This window comes from Neoarius graeffei, chromosome 15 (genome assembly GCF_027579695.1).
Source record: "Neoarius graeffei isolate fNeoGra1 chromosome 15, fNeoGra1.pri, whole genome shotgun sequence".
Taxonomy (NCBI): domain Eukaryota; kingdom Metazoa; phylum Chordata; class Actinopteri; order Siluriformes; family Ariidae; genus Neoarius; species Neoarius graeffei.
The window spans coordinates 21,259,099-21,275,637 of record NC_083583.1 but is presented as its reverse complement, the minus strand read 5'-3'; the positions used below and the strand labels follow the sequence as shown (position 1 = coordinate 21,275,637).

At 40.1% G+C, this 16,539-nt stretch overlaps 1 protein-coding gene across 1 annotated transcript in view; it reads left to right on the top strand.

The window, feature by feature from the left end:
- Nucleotides 1-16,539, top strand: part of shroom2b (shroom family member 2b) — a 65,293-nt gene that overhangs the window by 35,680 nt on the left and 13,074 nt on the right. Inside the window, exons 3-4 of the mRNA XM_060940450.1 lie at nt 8,550-8,678; nt 8,798-11,126. Coding sequence (XP_060796433.1) covers nt 8,550-8,678; nt 8,798-11,126 — 2,458 coding nt within the window. The remainder of the gene's footprint in view (nt 1-8,549; nt 8,679-8,797; nt 11,127-16,539) is intronic.

Here is a 16,539-nt window from a genome sequence, read left to right as displayed (position 1 = left end):
CCGGAGTGCGCACCCTCCAGAGGGCACTCGCTGTTCAGGGCGGAGTGATTTGGAGCACAGGATGCCTGCGAAGCCGAGCGTATCCGTGTATTGGCGTTGCTATGTGCACGCGAATCGTGTATTGGCGTTGCTGTGTGCACACTAATCGTTTTAAAAACGTTAATCTGATGATCCGCTGATACGGTCTAATGCAACACCCCACCACAGACAACCATTCACACTCACATTCACTCCTACGGTCAATTTAGAGTCACCAGTTAACCTAACCTGCATGTCTTTGGACTGCGTGGGAAACCGGAGCACCCGGGGGAAACCCACGCGGACACAGGGAGAACATGCAAACTCCGCACAGAAAGGCCCTCGCCAGCCACGGGGCTCGAACCCAGACTTTCTTGCTGTGAGGCGACAGTGCTAACCACTACACCACCGTGCCGCCCCTAAATATGTTGTATGACCCCAAATGTAGATCAACACTTGGGGGAGTGTCACGCTGTGTAATCACCTGACACGACTGTCACTATTAGGCTTCATTAATCTACAGTCTGGGCTAGAAAGAAATCAGTCCCTGCCTCATTTTTTCAGACCATTCTGTGCATTATTCTTAGAACCATTGGTTGTGCTGTTGCATTTTGTTCCGCTAAAGTTAAGAAAAAAAAAAATCAGTTTTAAGACATTGTTAACATGCTGATGAAACCTTATGTCTTAGCCTTAATAGTCTGTGTACATCAATCACCCTTGAAAACAGACCTAAAAATTTCAGCATCTTTATCAGTTTTGCCATTAAAATGACCTGTAAATATAAAGCATTGTGAACATCTCATCTCATCTCATTATCTCTAGCCGCTTTATCCTTCTACAGGGTCGCAGGCAAGCTGGAGCCTATCCCAGCTGACTACGGGCGAAAGGCGGGGTACACCCTGGACAAGTCGCCAGGTCATCACAGGGCTGACACATAGACACAGACAACCATTCACACTCACATTCACACCTACGGTCAATTTAGAGCCACCAGTTAACCTAACCTGCATGTCTTTGGACTGTGGGGGAAACCGGAGCACCCGGAGGAAACCCACGCGGACACGGGGAGAACATGCAAACTCCACACAGAAGGGCCCTCGCCGGCCCCGGGGCTCGAACCCAGGACCTTCTTGCTGTGAGGCGACAGCGCTAACCACTACACCACCGTGCCGCCCCATTGTGAACATATCTACGGTATAATTACTTTTATTATCACAAATTTTTATCACTATTATGCCCTCCCCTTAATTTAACCCTTTTTAAAAACAAGTGGACTGAGACGAATGAACAGTTAAGACGGGCATTTGAAAGTCATATAGAGATAAAAGAAATATCTGATTCTGAGAATCATGTGCTGTGGGATCTGCCCTCTCTCCAGTAAGCCATGTTGTGATTATACTTGCATTTTTTTGTGTGCTGTCTCTGTGGTTCTATTCAGCAATTTGTCCATGTTTGCTCTGCATCCCACACACAGGCTGCTGATGCTACCAAATAAGTAAACGATGACTCAGTTAATGAAGAATTTCACCAGCCACAGTGACATCCAAAGGGTTTTCCCAAACCGCAACACAAATTTTAAATATGTGTTATGTGTGTGTTCCTGTGTACCCTTGTATATAGTCTACTATTTAATAAATTCAGGGTTTTTGTTACTTGTAACACTTACCAACATAAAAACCAACATGTGCAGCTCCGCCATTGTTTATAAGCCATTAGCCAATCAGTGAAGCAGATTATAGCACTTGTTACGACTGGACTCTCTCTGTTGCTAGAGCTAAATCTCTAGCATAATCCTCCTATTGACCAGAACACACACACACACACACACACACACACACACACACACACACACACACACACACACACACACACACCATCAGTCGCCCACTCAAAGTTTGTGGGTGTGATCCTCCCTAGTATGGAGGTAGAGTTTTGCTGTGTGTGTGTGTGTGTGTGTGTGTGTGTGTGTGTGTGTGTGTGTGTGTGTGTGAGTAGGGGGTAGGGTTTGATTGTCTGTTGGTCAGCTTACATTTGACTTGAGTAATTGTCCTGGGTGTTGGGAGTTGCTGGTGGGAATGCTTTACGATGCTTTTTCTCAGCTCCAGAAGGATCCGGTCTTGTGACTCTTTTAAAGCACTGGCTAGAAAAAATCACAATTTAATTTCATCTAGAGCTAAATGAGCACATCTTATTTTGCAGAACTGGAAAATTAAGGAATAGGACTATTTTTCATGCAGTTATTGGGTAAGCGGTCCTTAGACTTTGGTCTTATTGTAGGTATTCTGTATCATTATGTCATTGATCAGAGTTTCTGCTGTGGCTGTAAATTTTACACTACTTCATGTTTGGGGTGTATTCAAAGACATCAAAGCTGTATCTGTTCATATAAACCAGCTGTTCAAATGGTGATGTGGCAGAAATATTAATGTGGCAGAGTGTAATTTTTCCCATTCTTTACTTTCTTATCTTTATACATTTTTGGTACAGATTACCAGTTGTATTTGGCAGTTACCTAAAAACAAAACTAGCACAGAGACCTATATCTTTTTGACTTCATTATCTAGATTATTGGCAAGTACAACTGTCTATTCTTTATTTGGTCCTGATTAAAAATAAGCTATGCCATTTAAACTTCACATGATCTTCTTTTTCAATATTAGTTATTTTATACCCAAAGTGGTGGAATTAAAAATAAAATGATCTCCTATTTAATACATATAGTCTCTGGTGCATTATGGCCATATGGTGGCTTGATCTGACATCTAGCTATTTCGTGGCACTGTACTGGATAACTCATAGTTAACCATTTTCATGCTGAAAACAGCTGTGAAGAAAATGCCAGGCATTTGATTCATCCTTTTAATTTTTTTAATTATTATTTTTGCTTGTAACCAACACTCAAGTGGCAAAGAGCAGTGCTTTTTGGATTCATGGCATGTCCTTACGCAGGAACACCTGCAAACAAGGAACTGTTCTTATATAAGATTTTTAGCCATTTAGGCCATCACGAGACATGTTTTTTGAAATACTACTACTACTACTACTACTAATGTAATAATAATGTAATATAATAAAAATTAATGACCATTGTTACTTTTTATTATATGACATTATTATTATTATTATTATTATTATTATTATTATTATTATTATAATAATACCTTTATTACAATTTGAATACTAATCTTCATTTTTGATTAATTTGTTTTATAATTTTTTAATATATATAAACACTAATATGCATATGTTATATTGTTATAATTTATTATTTGTTCAGGCGGCACGGTGGTGTAGTGGTTAGCGCTGTCGCCTCACAGCAAGAAGGTCCTGGGTTCGAGCCCCGGGGCCGGCGAGGACCTTTCTGTGCGGAGTTTGCATGTTCTCCCCGTGTCCGCGTGGGTTTCCTCCGGGTGCTCCGGTTTCCCCCACAGTCCAAAGACATGCAGGTTAGGTTAACTGGTGACTCTAAATTGTGAATGGTTGTCTGTGTCTGTGTGTCAGCCCTGTGATGACCTGGCGACTTGTCCAGGGTGTACCCCGCCTTTCGCCCATAGTCAGCTGGGATAGGCTCCAGCTTGCCTGCGACCCTGTAGAAGGATAAAGCGGCTAGAGATAATGAGATGAGATGAGATTATTTGTTCATATCATTATTATTTTTATTGTGAGAGCATCAAAACTCTGTGAAATGCTTTGAAATAAAAAAAAAAAAAAATAATAATAATAATAATAATTATTATTATTATATGCTCTCAGTGCAAGCACTCACACCACAAATCTGAGCTAATTACAGTGCTTCAGTACTATGAATGTCTTATTTTATATATCTGTACCGTGTTCTGACTTTCCACACAAATCACAAAACTTGAAACAGGAAGTAACGTGATAAGATGATCACGTTGCTTGACACACTATACAAAGAGCTTTCACCCCTGATGTGGACTGCACCATGGTTTGGTGGAAATTGGTTTGGTGAAAATCTGGACTGCTCTCAGATTTGGAAATAGCTTCTACACTTCACCAGATGTACCAAAAATCCTGGGGCAAATGGCCTTGACTCCAGAAAAAAAATAAAAATAATGATGCTGTAAATAGTGCTGTAAAAAATCAGTTAAAAACAGTGCTCTGCTCCCAGATGATTTGAACATCAATAGTCAAAACGTTTCACTGCCCTTGTCCTCTGTCTTAAGGCCGATTTATACTGTGTAGAATCTATGCTGTAGGTACGGCGTCGATGCTCATGCAGAGTGAAGCAGCTATACTTGCACATAAAGTGCACATCTCTGGGAGGTGCTATTGCATGAAATACACCAAAATGTACTGCTTTTACACACAGAAGATGTGAGTTCAGTGTTTCATTGTAATAATGAACAGAAAATAACACTGACAAAATGTTATTCTGAAAAAAATGTACTTGGGGAAAAAGAAACCTTGTGGGATTAATGATAGACCAAATGAATACTCAATGAGAGCATTTCTGAAGTGTTTTAACTCATCTGTATGAACGTCTCAAAGCGAAAGTCCCACTGGCACGCTTAGGAATGAGGCACAAAAATAATGGCAAAGTGTTTAAATCTACAGGATTAGATGCAAGATTTAATCAGCTGTTATCATGATCTGTAGCTGCTATAGAGCCTCACACTTTATGCATTTATATTAACGCAATTTCGTGAGAGTAAATTTCTGATTTTTGCGGAGAAGAAGGAGCAGCCAGACATGTGTAGGAGAAAATGCAATTCTACCAAGTGGACCAATCACAGTTGTTGCAGTTTGTGTCACTGTGACACGTAGTTATATTTCTGGAGAGGTCCATGTCAAGCTACGGCATACCCTACAGTATAGAAGAAGAAGAAACCTTTATTTGTCACATGCACACTTCAAGCACAATGAGAGTCATCCTCTGCATTTAACCCATCTGAAGCAGTGAACACACACGCACACACCCAGAGCAGTGGGCAGCCACACTACAGCGCCCAGGGAGCAGTCAGGGGTTAGGTACCTTGCTCAAGGGCACTTCAGCCCAAGGCCGCCCCACGTTAACCTAACTGCATGTCTTTGGACTGCGGGGGAAACCAGAGCACCTGGAGGAAACCCACACAGACACAGGGAGAACATGCAAACTCCACACAGAAAGGCCCTCGCCGGCCGCTGGGTTCGAACCCAGAACCTTCTTGCTGTGAGGCGACCGTGCTAACTACTACACCACCGTGACGCCCAAGGCTACACGGCTACCCTTGTATAGATTTGACACAGAAGTATAAATTGGCCTTTAGTTGGTTTAATGAAGAGTATTAAATGAAAACAATGTCAGACAACTACAACCCCTTATGTTCATACTAATTTGTCCAAGAAAATGCGTCTTGTTCACACACTACATGTATTAATAGTAATCTTCTGAAAGCACCTTAATTTTCCTGTGGAAAACACCTTAATTCCTAAGTGACTCAATTTTATAAGGTCATACTTTAACTAGCATGTGGAGATGTTGAAATATACACTTACATGAACAGTTTCTCTGTCTCTATGCTCTACAGAAAGATTAATGTTGGATATTGTAACACAAATGATGCCTGCAGAAAGTGACATACACATGGCCAGAAGCTTTCTAACGAAGATTGTGCAAAGTTCTGTGAGGTATTTTGTAATAATTGGCCACTCCATAGTTCTTCCATGAATCCCAAATCACATGAGACTCTACTGTGTAGTATAGCACCTTTCCATACTTCACCATCAACTATACTGCCATGTGGTGTAGCTGTGCTGTTCATGTGCAAGCAAAGGATTACTTAGTCCCAAGATGCCATTTGTATTGGATTCCCTGAAATTAGTAATAAGATTTGTACACTGTAAAACATTTGAGCCTTGTTTAGTTATGTACACTTACTTTTTCTCTTTAACTCAATGAGCTCTGAAAAGTGTTTTAATTTGAACTAATCTGTGCAAGTTTTCAAAGGTTAGACTTGAATTGCTTAGTTGTCTTGACTAATTGAGAATTTTTCTGAGTTGAAGCAAAGATAATCGTCAAATTGAGTTAACTTGCATTTTCAAGGCAGCAGGTGAGCTTGCATTTCCAAGTTAAACCAATTTGAAATGTTTTACAGTGTAGCATTTGTTTTATTTAATCAATTATTTGTATTTTTTTTATCCAAAGATAAATTGCTGTATTGTATTTGACTGATAATTCTGTGTAATATTGTGTTGCATTTCCTTCCCTGTCTTGCATGCTTCTCAGGAAGAATCGGGTCAAAGGGTATGTGTGTCGCAAGTTAGTAAAGGTTTACAGTAATTATTTTGTGTGATTAGAATATTATTTCACAGATACTTATATAAACCCTCAGACATGCATATGCAGGTGATCAGGGAATCAGGTGCCTTCCAAGTTTCCAAGTTTATTGGGAACAGTTCTTTTGGCTGTGTGACAGTCAAAGTGTCCAGAAAAACTATGGCTGGTTCTGCAAGATGCTCAGTAAAACCCCAAATATTGACTTTATTTCATTCATTATGGCTTACTGCTTACTGTTTATAGTATTTTTTTAGTGTTGAAACATTTCATTTAAGCCATTTTTGATTTGCAGCATACTTTACATGTGCCTAAGACTTATATACAGTGTGTATATATATATATATATATATATATATATATATATATATATATATATATATATATATATATATATATACAACCCCGATTCCAAAAAAGTTGGGACAAAGTACAAATTGTAAATAAAAACGGAATGCAATGATGTGGAAGTTTCAAAATTCCATATTTTATTCAGAATAGAACATAGATGACATATCAAATGTTTAAACTGAGAAAATATATCATTTAAAGAGAAAAATTAGGTGATTTTAAATTTCACGACAACAACACATCTCAAAAAAGTTGGGACAAGGCCATGTTTACCACTATGAGACATCCCCTTTTCTCTTTACAACAGTCTGTAAATGTCTGGGGACTGAGGAGACAAGTTGCTCAAGTTTAGGGATAGGAATGTTAACCAATTCTTGTCTAATGTAGGATTCTAGTTGCTCAACTGTCTTAGGTCTTTTTTGTTGTATCTTCCATTTTATGATGCGCCAAATGTTTTCTATGGGTGAAAGATCTGGACTGCAGGCTGGCCAGTTCAGTACCCGAACCCTTCTTCTATGCAGCCATGATGCTGTAATTGATGTAGTATGTGGTTTGGCATTGTCATGTTGGAAAATGCAAGGTCTTCCCTGAAAGAGACGTCGTCTGGATGGGAGCATATGTTGCTCTAGAACCTGGATAGACCTTTCAGCATTGATGGTGTCTTTCCAGATGTGTAAGCTGCCCATGCCACACGCACTAATGCAACCCCATACCATCAGAGATGCAGGCTTCTGAACTGAGCGCTGATAACATCTTGGGTCGTCCTTCTCCTCTTTAGTCCGAATGACACAGCGTCCCTGATTTCCATAAAGAACTTCTGCGCTTCTGGATCATGTTTAGATACGGCTTCTTCTTTGAACTATAGAGTTTTAGCTGGCAACAGTGGATGGCACAGTGAATTGTGTTCATAGATAATGTTCTCTGGAAATATTCCTGAGCCCATTTTGTGATTTCCAATACAGAAGCATGCCTGTATGTGATGCAGTGCCGTCTAAGGGCCCGAAGATCACGGGCACCCAGTATGGTTTTCTGGCCTTGACCCTTACGCACAGAGATTCTTCCAGATTCTCTGAATCTTTTGATGATATTATGCACTGTAGATGATGATATGTTCAAACTCTTTGCAATTTTACACTGTGGAACTCCTTTCTGATATTGCTCCACTATTTGTCGGCGCAGAATTAGGGGGATTGGTGATCCTCTTCCCATCTTTACTTCTGAGAGCCACTGCCACTCCAAGATGCTCTTTTTATACCCAGTCATGTTAATGACCTATTGCCAATTGACCTAATGAGTTGCAATTTGGTCCTCCAGCTGTTCCTTTTTTGTACCTTTAACTTTTCCAGCCTCTTATTGCCCCTGTCCCAACTTTTTTGAGATGTGTTGCTGTCATGAAATTTCAAATGAGCCAATATTTGGCATGAAATTTCAAAATGTCTCACTTTTGACATTTGATATGTTGTCTATGTTCTATTGTGAATACAATATCAGTTTTTGAGATTTGTAAATTATTGCATTCCGTTTTTATTTACAATTTGTACTTTGTCCCATCTTTTTTGGAATCAGGGTTGTATAAGAAACAGAAAAACATACCTCTAGATTTATCTACAAAACATGGTGTGCCCTTTTAAAATTTGTTACAAGTATCAAGGATACCTGCCTAAACATTACAGCAGTCGAATGAGAAATTATGTTTATAAGGAAGCTCAAAATACTACAATTTTATTCCTTAAATAATACTTCAGAAATCAACTCAAAGTGGCAAGCACTTTGCTACAAGTAGTCAAGTTAAAAGTCAGTGGGACTCAAGAAAACATCTCTCACATGAATTAAAACAAAAAATGTTGATCTCTCTTATAGCAAGAGAACATGTTTTAACCATTCTTGTCTGTTTACCCTTTAGGAAGAATGAGCCTTTATGCAGACCTCATTCTTGGCATTCTTCAAAAGTCTCTGAAAATTCCTCAGAGGTTCATGAGACTGAAGACACTGCTGTGCTTGAACCTGTGTGGCAGACAAAGTGTGATGCAGGGTGAGGTCAAAGAAATCCATCAAAATCCCTTTGTGTTGTGTTTCACTGCGGCCTTTTTAATTTAAAAATGTATTGAATCGTCCCTCATAAAGTTGTAACATTCCCGAATCTTGTTTCAGTTCATCCTCAAAAGACTTCATCGGTTCTTGGGGTCAGACAAATCTGCCACATGTATCATGCCAGTTCAGCTCAGTGGACAACAAGGAACTTCTAGAGCGACCCTCCAACACGCATTGCATTGGAGCAGAAAATTTAGCAACCACGAGAGGTGGTGATCAACATAACTCTGGATATAGAGCATTTTACTCTTGCACACCTCAACAGAATTTGTCAGAAAGTGCTGCCTCATCAGAGTGTATGTTTTATCAGGGCAGCCAAAGTGAACACCACAGGTACCTACAGATTCCTGTGAGTAATGAAGGTTGTATCAGCCCTAAGATCGAGGACCATGTTGGCTCCAGATTCTTCTCCTCTGGGAGGTTGAATATTAACCCTGTGTGGCATATTCCAGAGGCATCTTCAGCAGCTTACTCACCACCTGCACCAACTCTACCTTCATGTAATGACAGTTTCACAGCAACTAAAGTTCATGAAAAGGGATTAGGCATCTCATACTCGCATGGACCCCCTGCACATTCCCATCAGAAATCCCATAGTAGAGTTACAGACAGACAAGCTGATGACTACCATATTAATGAACAAGGACTCCAATCACAACATAGCTACAACCCACCATCTAAGAAAGATTTTCTCCAAGTACATCTATCAGCTGAGGACTACTGCCCAAATGAGTTGAATACAACAAAGCTTTATTCCTTATCTAGTACTGATGTAAGACAAGGCCAGAACACCTTTTCTTGTCAAACTCAGCATCAGCGGCAGCGTAGTGATGAGAGCCCCTTCTACCTTTATCCCAAGAACACGTTCGCACCCAAAATGCAGAGTGTTGGCATCTACTACCGCAGCCTGCAGAATCTTCCCACTAATGTGGGTTTCCAGAAGCAAACAGAAAGTGCCACAGGGTCTCTGTCTAGCACAGCTCTTGACAGCAGGTCTGATGGAATGGCTAATTATCGCTACTATTGCATCCCTTCTGAAGAGCCAACACAAGAGGTCTCAGATGGAGTTAGAGAGCATAAATGGAGGCCAGAAGCAGAGCCTATCTGTGCTAGCAGTGACAGGAATGCAGCAAACTATCAAAGAACCATAAAGTTAAAGTACCCTCAAACTTGCCTGCAGGTATCTGAGAACAAAAGCTACAAGCACACAGTCAGTCCTCCAAAATTAGAAGCTTCAAGTCCAGCAATGCTGAAGTCCAACTCTGGAAAAAAAGAGAAGGAAAATCCATGGAGGAAGGAAGGAATTTTTGAGAACCAACATAGAAACAACATAATGAACCAACAGGCAGAGCAGAGATTACTTTCCACCAAAGAACACAAAGATACTCCAAATGACCCTTGGATCTCCAAGAATGGACATAAAATCTGCCCTCAGAAGACTCCATTGTTACATTCTTTAACTCAAGAGAACAGGATTCTATCTGACAGTACCATGATAACAACAAAAGGATGTACACCTCAAGAAAAATCTGATCCCATAGGTAGCAAGCAAGGAAGACGAAGTGACCGTTATGCCACTACTTTGCTTAATGAGATCCAAGAAAAGAGAGCCCAGCTTCAAAAGAGCCGGAGTGCTGCCACCTTAAATTGTCCTGGAGAATTTGAGGAGGACCTAGGTGTCTGGAAGTCCACAGAGACATCTACATCCTCTTCAGATGGATCTTTTACAAGCACCTACAAGGACCACTTGAAAGAGGCACAAGCCAGAGTTCTACAGGCCACATCCTTTAAAAGGAGAGATCTGGAGCTTCCTGGGAATGAAACATTTCAGGGTCACTTAGGCACAAAATCAGATTCTGCCAATGGCCATATCTCCCGCATTGGAAGTCGAAAACGGTTCCCCCTGGACAAAAGGGTCCATTCTTTCTCAGAGCCTGACAAGATACATGAAGTGGGTGTAGAAGAAAAAGCCTCACAACAGGCAATGCTTGGCTCCTTTGTTGACAGATTTAAGTTCTTTGAAGGAGCTTCTAGACCAGCATTCTCCAAACCCATCCCAAAGAAATCCCAACTCAAACTCAGTGAAAGCATCAGTGGAGGAAAAAGTAGGTTTACTTTGCTTGTAAGTGAAAATGATAGAAAGTCTGGATCAAAACAGCAGTTCAGTACACACAAAGGTAACACCAGGGCTGAAGAGCAGCAGCGACTGGGCACTTTTGCAGAGTATGAAGCAACATGGAGCTTGCAGAGGAAATCAATAGGAGGAAGAACATCCAGCAGATATCACTCTGCAGAGAACATTTTGGATTCAGGGATAGAAGGAGGCAACAGCAAAGTGTGCATACATGAAAGGTCTAGGTCCTCTCCTTCAGCAGACTTTCATGGAGAAGTAAGTTATTCATTTTATATTTTTTGCTTACTCAATAAGCAATGACTGAGCTGAGACATCCATAGATGTCTGTTACTGGGTCTGTCATTGGTCTACATTTTGTTGTTCCTGGATTGTCTTAATTTAGTCTCCTTGATTTCGTATATAAAGTTGACAGCTTATATTTTACCGTAATAGTTGTCTTTTGTACATCTGCAATATAAAAACAACAACAACAACAAAACACCTCACTGTTGCCTAAATCTTTGTTCTGTTATGCTTTTTATAGACATCATGACAGTGGTGCTTGAAAGTTTGTGAACCCTTTAGAATTTTCTATATTTCTGCATAAATATGACCTAAAACATCATCAGATTTTCACACAAGTCCTAAAAGTAGATAAAGAGAACCCAGTTAAACAAATGAGACAAAAATATGACACTTGGTCATTTATTTATTGAGGAAAATGATCCAATATTACATATCTGTGAGTGGCAAAAGTATGTGAACTTCTAGGATTAGCAGTTAATTTGAAGGTGAAATTAGAATCAGATGTTTTCAATCAATGGGATGACAATCAGGTGTGATTGGGCACCCTGTTTTATTTAAACAACAGGGATCTATCAAAGTCTGAGCTTCACAACACGTTTGTGGAAGTGTATCATGGCATGAACAAAGGAGATTTCTGAGGACCTCAGAAAAAGCGTTGTTGATTCTCATCAGGCTGGAAAAGGTTATAAAACCATCTCTAAAGAGTTTGGACTCCACCAATCCACAACCAGACAGATTGTGTACAAATGGAGGAAATTCAAGACCATTGTTACCCTCCCCAGGAGTGGTCAGCCAATAAAGATCATTTCAAGAGCAAGGCGTGTAATAGTCGGCAAGGTCACAAAGGACCCCAGGGTAACTTCTAAGCAACTGAAGGCCTCTCTCACTTTGGCTAATGTTAATGTTCATGAGTCCATGATCAGGAGAACACTGAACAACAATGGTGTGCATGGCAGGGTTGCAAGGAGAAAGCCACTGCTGTCCAAAAAGAACATTGCTGCTCATCTGCAGTTTGCTAAAGATCACGTGGACAAGCCAGGAAAAATGGACTGCAGTTTGTTAAAGATCTTGTGGACAAGCTATTGGAAAAATGTTTTGTGGACAGATGAGACCAAAATAGAACTTTTTGGTTTAAATGATAAGTGTTATGTTTGGAGAAAGGAAAACATTGCATTCCAGCATAAGAACCTTATCCCATCTGTGAAACATGGTGGTGGTAGTATCATGGTTTGGGCCTGTTTTGCTGCAAATGGGCCAGGACAGCTTGCCATCATTGATGGAACAATGAATTCTGAATTATACCAGCGAATTCTAAAGGAAAATGTCAGGACATCTGTCCATGAACTGAATCTCAAGAGAAGGTGGGTCATGCAGCAAGACAACGACCCTAAGCACACAAGTTGCTCTACCAAAGAATGGTTAAAGAAGAACAAAGTTAATGTTTTGGAATGGCCAAGTCAAAGTCCTGACCTTCAACCAATTGAAATTTTGTGGAAGGACCTGAAGCGAACAGTTCATGTGAGGAAACCCAGCAACATCCCAGAGTTGAAGCTGTTCTGTATGGAGGAATGGGCTAAAATTCCTCCAAGCCAGTGTGCAGGACTGATCAACAGTTACCGGAAATGTTTAGGCATAGTTGCAGTTATTGCTGCACGAGGGGGTCACACCAGATACTGAAAGCAAAGGTTCACATACTTTTGCCACTCACAGATATGTAATATTGGATCATTTTCCTCAATAAATAAATGACCAAGTATAATATTTTTGTCTCATTTGTTTAACTGGGTTCTGTTTATCTACTTTTAGGACTTGTGTGAAAATCTGATGATGTTTTAGGTCATATTTATGCAGAAATATAGAAAATTCTGAAGGGTTCACAAACTTCCAAGCACCACTGTATCTTTTTTGTGTTCACAGGTTGTGCTTTTATGCTTTAATCTCAGATACTGCAATTAAGTTGAGATTCTTTTTGCATAATGAAATTTATCATTGTATTGTTGCCATTTTGGCTGATGACAAGATAATGATAATGATTGACTACCACTTAAACTGAAGAGCTGTTACAGTGTAAAAATGTACCATTTTATAATAATAGAATATTTTTCAATTATTATACTTTAGTTCTAACAGGGGTTAACACATTCTATACGTTATATTTCTTGAATTTAGCAAACATCCCCTCTTATAGGATAGGCTATTACTACATAGAATATTAGATCCTTTATAGGTTGACTCTGCAGCTTTACTAGTGCATCTCAAACAATTAGAATATCATGAAAAAGTTCTATATTTTCCATGAGTTATTTAAGAAAGTAAAAATTTAATAGATTCTAGACTCACTACATGTAAACTGAAATGTTTCAAGCATTTTTCTATTTTAATTTTGATAATTATGGCCTACAGCACAAAAAAGACCCTCAAAATATAAGAATATTTAATTTCGAGTTTGAGTAAAACAGTATAAATACTGTGTATATCTTAGTCTAGTTTAGTAAACACAGCCACAATCATGGGGAAGACTGCTGACTTGAAAGTTGTCCAGAAGACAATTATCGACTCCATCCACAAAGAGGGTAAGCCACAGAAGGTCATTGCTGAAAAGACTGGCTGGAAAAGGTGCACAAGCAACAGGGATGACCACAGCCTTGAGAAGATTGTCAAGAAAAGTAAATTCAAGAACTTGGGAGAGCTTCTCAAGGAGTGGACTGAGGCTGGTTGTCAGTGCATCAAGAGCCACCACGCACAGATGTAAAAGGGGCTGCAACTGTCACATTCCTAATATCAGGCCACTCGTGAACCAGAGACAACGTCAGAAGTGTCTTACCTGGACTAAGGAGAAAAAGAACTGGACTGTTACTCAGTGGTTCAAAGTCCTCTTGACAGATGAAAGTAAATTTTGCATATCATTTGGAAATCAAGGTCCTCAAGTCTAGAACAAGAGTGGAGAGAAGTCTAGTGTGAAGTTTCCACAGTTTGGAATGATTTGGGGTGCCATGTCATCTGCTGGTGTTGGTCCACTGCGTTATACCAAGTCCAAAGTCAATGCAGCCGTCTACCAGGAGATTTTAGAACACTTCATGCTTCTACTGACAAGTTTTGTGGAGATGCCGATTTCCAGCAGGACTTAGCACCTGCCCACAGTGCCAAAACTACTACCAAATGGTTTACTGACCATGATATTATTGTGCTTGATTGGCCAGCCAACTCAACTGACCTAAACCCCATAGAGAATCTATGGGCTATTGTCAAGAGGAAGATGAGAAACACCCGGCCCAAAAATACAGATGAGCTGAAGGCCACTATCAAAGCAACCTGGGCTTCAATAACACCTCAGCAGTGCCACAGGCTGATCACCTCCATGCCACACTGTACTGATGCAGTAATTCGTGGTAAAGGAGCCCCAACCAAGTATTGCATGTATAAATGAACATACCTTTCAGAAGTTGGACATTTCTGTATTGTAAATCCTTTTTTGATTGATCTTAGGAAATATTCTAATAATTTGAGATACTGGATTTCTGATTTTCATGAGCTATCAGCCATCATCATCAAAATTAAAACAAAAAACGGCTTGAAGTATTTCTGCCTGTAGAACAGGATAAAGCGGCTAGAGATAATGAGATGAGATGAGATGTAATTCATAAAGAATATATGAACGTTTACCTTTTTTAATTAAATTATAAAAAAATGAAATTTTTCACGATATTCTAATTGTTTGAGATGCACAAGTATTTTCATTTACAACCCCGATTCCAAAAAAGTTGGGACAAAGTACAAATTGTAAATAAAAACGGAATGCAATGATGTGGAAGTTTCAAAATTCCATATTTTATTCAGAATAGAACATAGATGACATATCAAATGTTTAAACTGAGAAAATGTATCATTTAAAGAGAAAAATTAGGTGATTTTAAATTTCATGACAACAACACATCTCAAAAAAGTTGGGACAAGGCCATGTTTACCACTGTGAGACATCCCCTTTTCTCTTTACAACAGTCTGTAAACGTGTGGGGACTGAGGAGACAAGTTGCTCAAGTTTAGGGATAGGAATGTTAACCTATTCTTGTCTAATGTAGGATTCTAGTTGCTCAACTGTCTTAGGTCTTTTTTGTCGCATCTTCCGTTTTATGATGCGCCAAATGTTTTCTATGGGTGAAAGATCTGGACTGCAGGCTGGCCAGTTCAGTACCCGGACCCTTCTTCTACGCAGCCATGATGCTGTAATTGATGCAGTATGTGGTTTGGCATTGTCATGTTGGAAAATGCAAGGTCTTCCCTGAAAGAGACGTCGTCTGGATGGGAGCATATGTTGCTCTAGAACCTGGATATACCTTTCAGCATTGATGGTGTCTTTCCAGATGTGTAAGCTGCCCATGCCACACGCACTAATGCAACCCCATACCATCAGAGATGCAGGCTTCTGAACTGAGTGCTGATAACAACTTGGGTCGTCCTTCTCCTCTTTAGTCCGAATGACACGGCGTCCCTGATTTCCATAAAGAACTTCAAATTTTGATTCGTCTGACCACAGAACAGTTTTCCACTTTGCCACAGTCCATTTTAAATGAGCCTTAGCCCAGAGAAGACGTTTGCGCTTCTGGATCATGTTTAGATGCAGCTTCTTCTTTGAACTATACAGTTTTATCTGGCAACGGCGGATGGCACGGTGAATTGTGTTCACAGATAATGTTCTCTGGAAATATTCCTGAGCCCATTTTGTGATTTCCAATACAGAAGCATGCCTGTATGTGATGCAGTGCCGTCTAAAGGCCCGAAGATCACGGGCACCCAGTATGGTTTTCCGGCCTTGACCCTTACGCGCAGAGATTCTTCCAGATTCTCTGAATCTTTTGATGATATTATGCACTGTAGCTGATGATATGTTCAAACTCTTTGCAATTTTACACTGTCGAACTCCTTTTTGATATTGCTCCACTATTTGTCGGCGCAGAATTAGGGGGATTGGTGATCCTCTTCCCATCTTTACTTCTGAGAGCCGCTGCCACTCCAAGATGCTCTTTTTATACCCAGTCATGTTAATGACCTATTGCCAATTGACCTAATGAGTTGCAATTTGGTCCTCCAGCTGTTCCTTTTTTGTACCTTTAACTTTTCCAGCCTCTTATTGCCCCTGTCCCAACTTTTCTGAGATGTGTTGCTGTCATGAAATTTCAAATGAGCCAATATCTCATCTCTCATCTCATTATCTCTAGCCGCTTTATCCTTCTACAGGGTCGCAGGCAAGCTGGAGCCTATCCCAGCTGACTACGGGCGAAAGGCGGGGTACACCCTGGACAAGTCGCCAGGTCATCACAGGGCTGACACATAGACACAGACAAACATTCACACTCACATTCACACCTACGGTCAATTTAGAGTC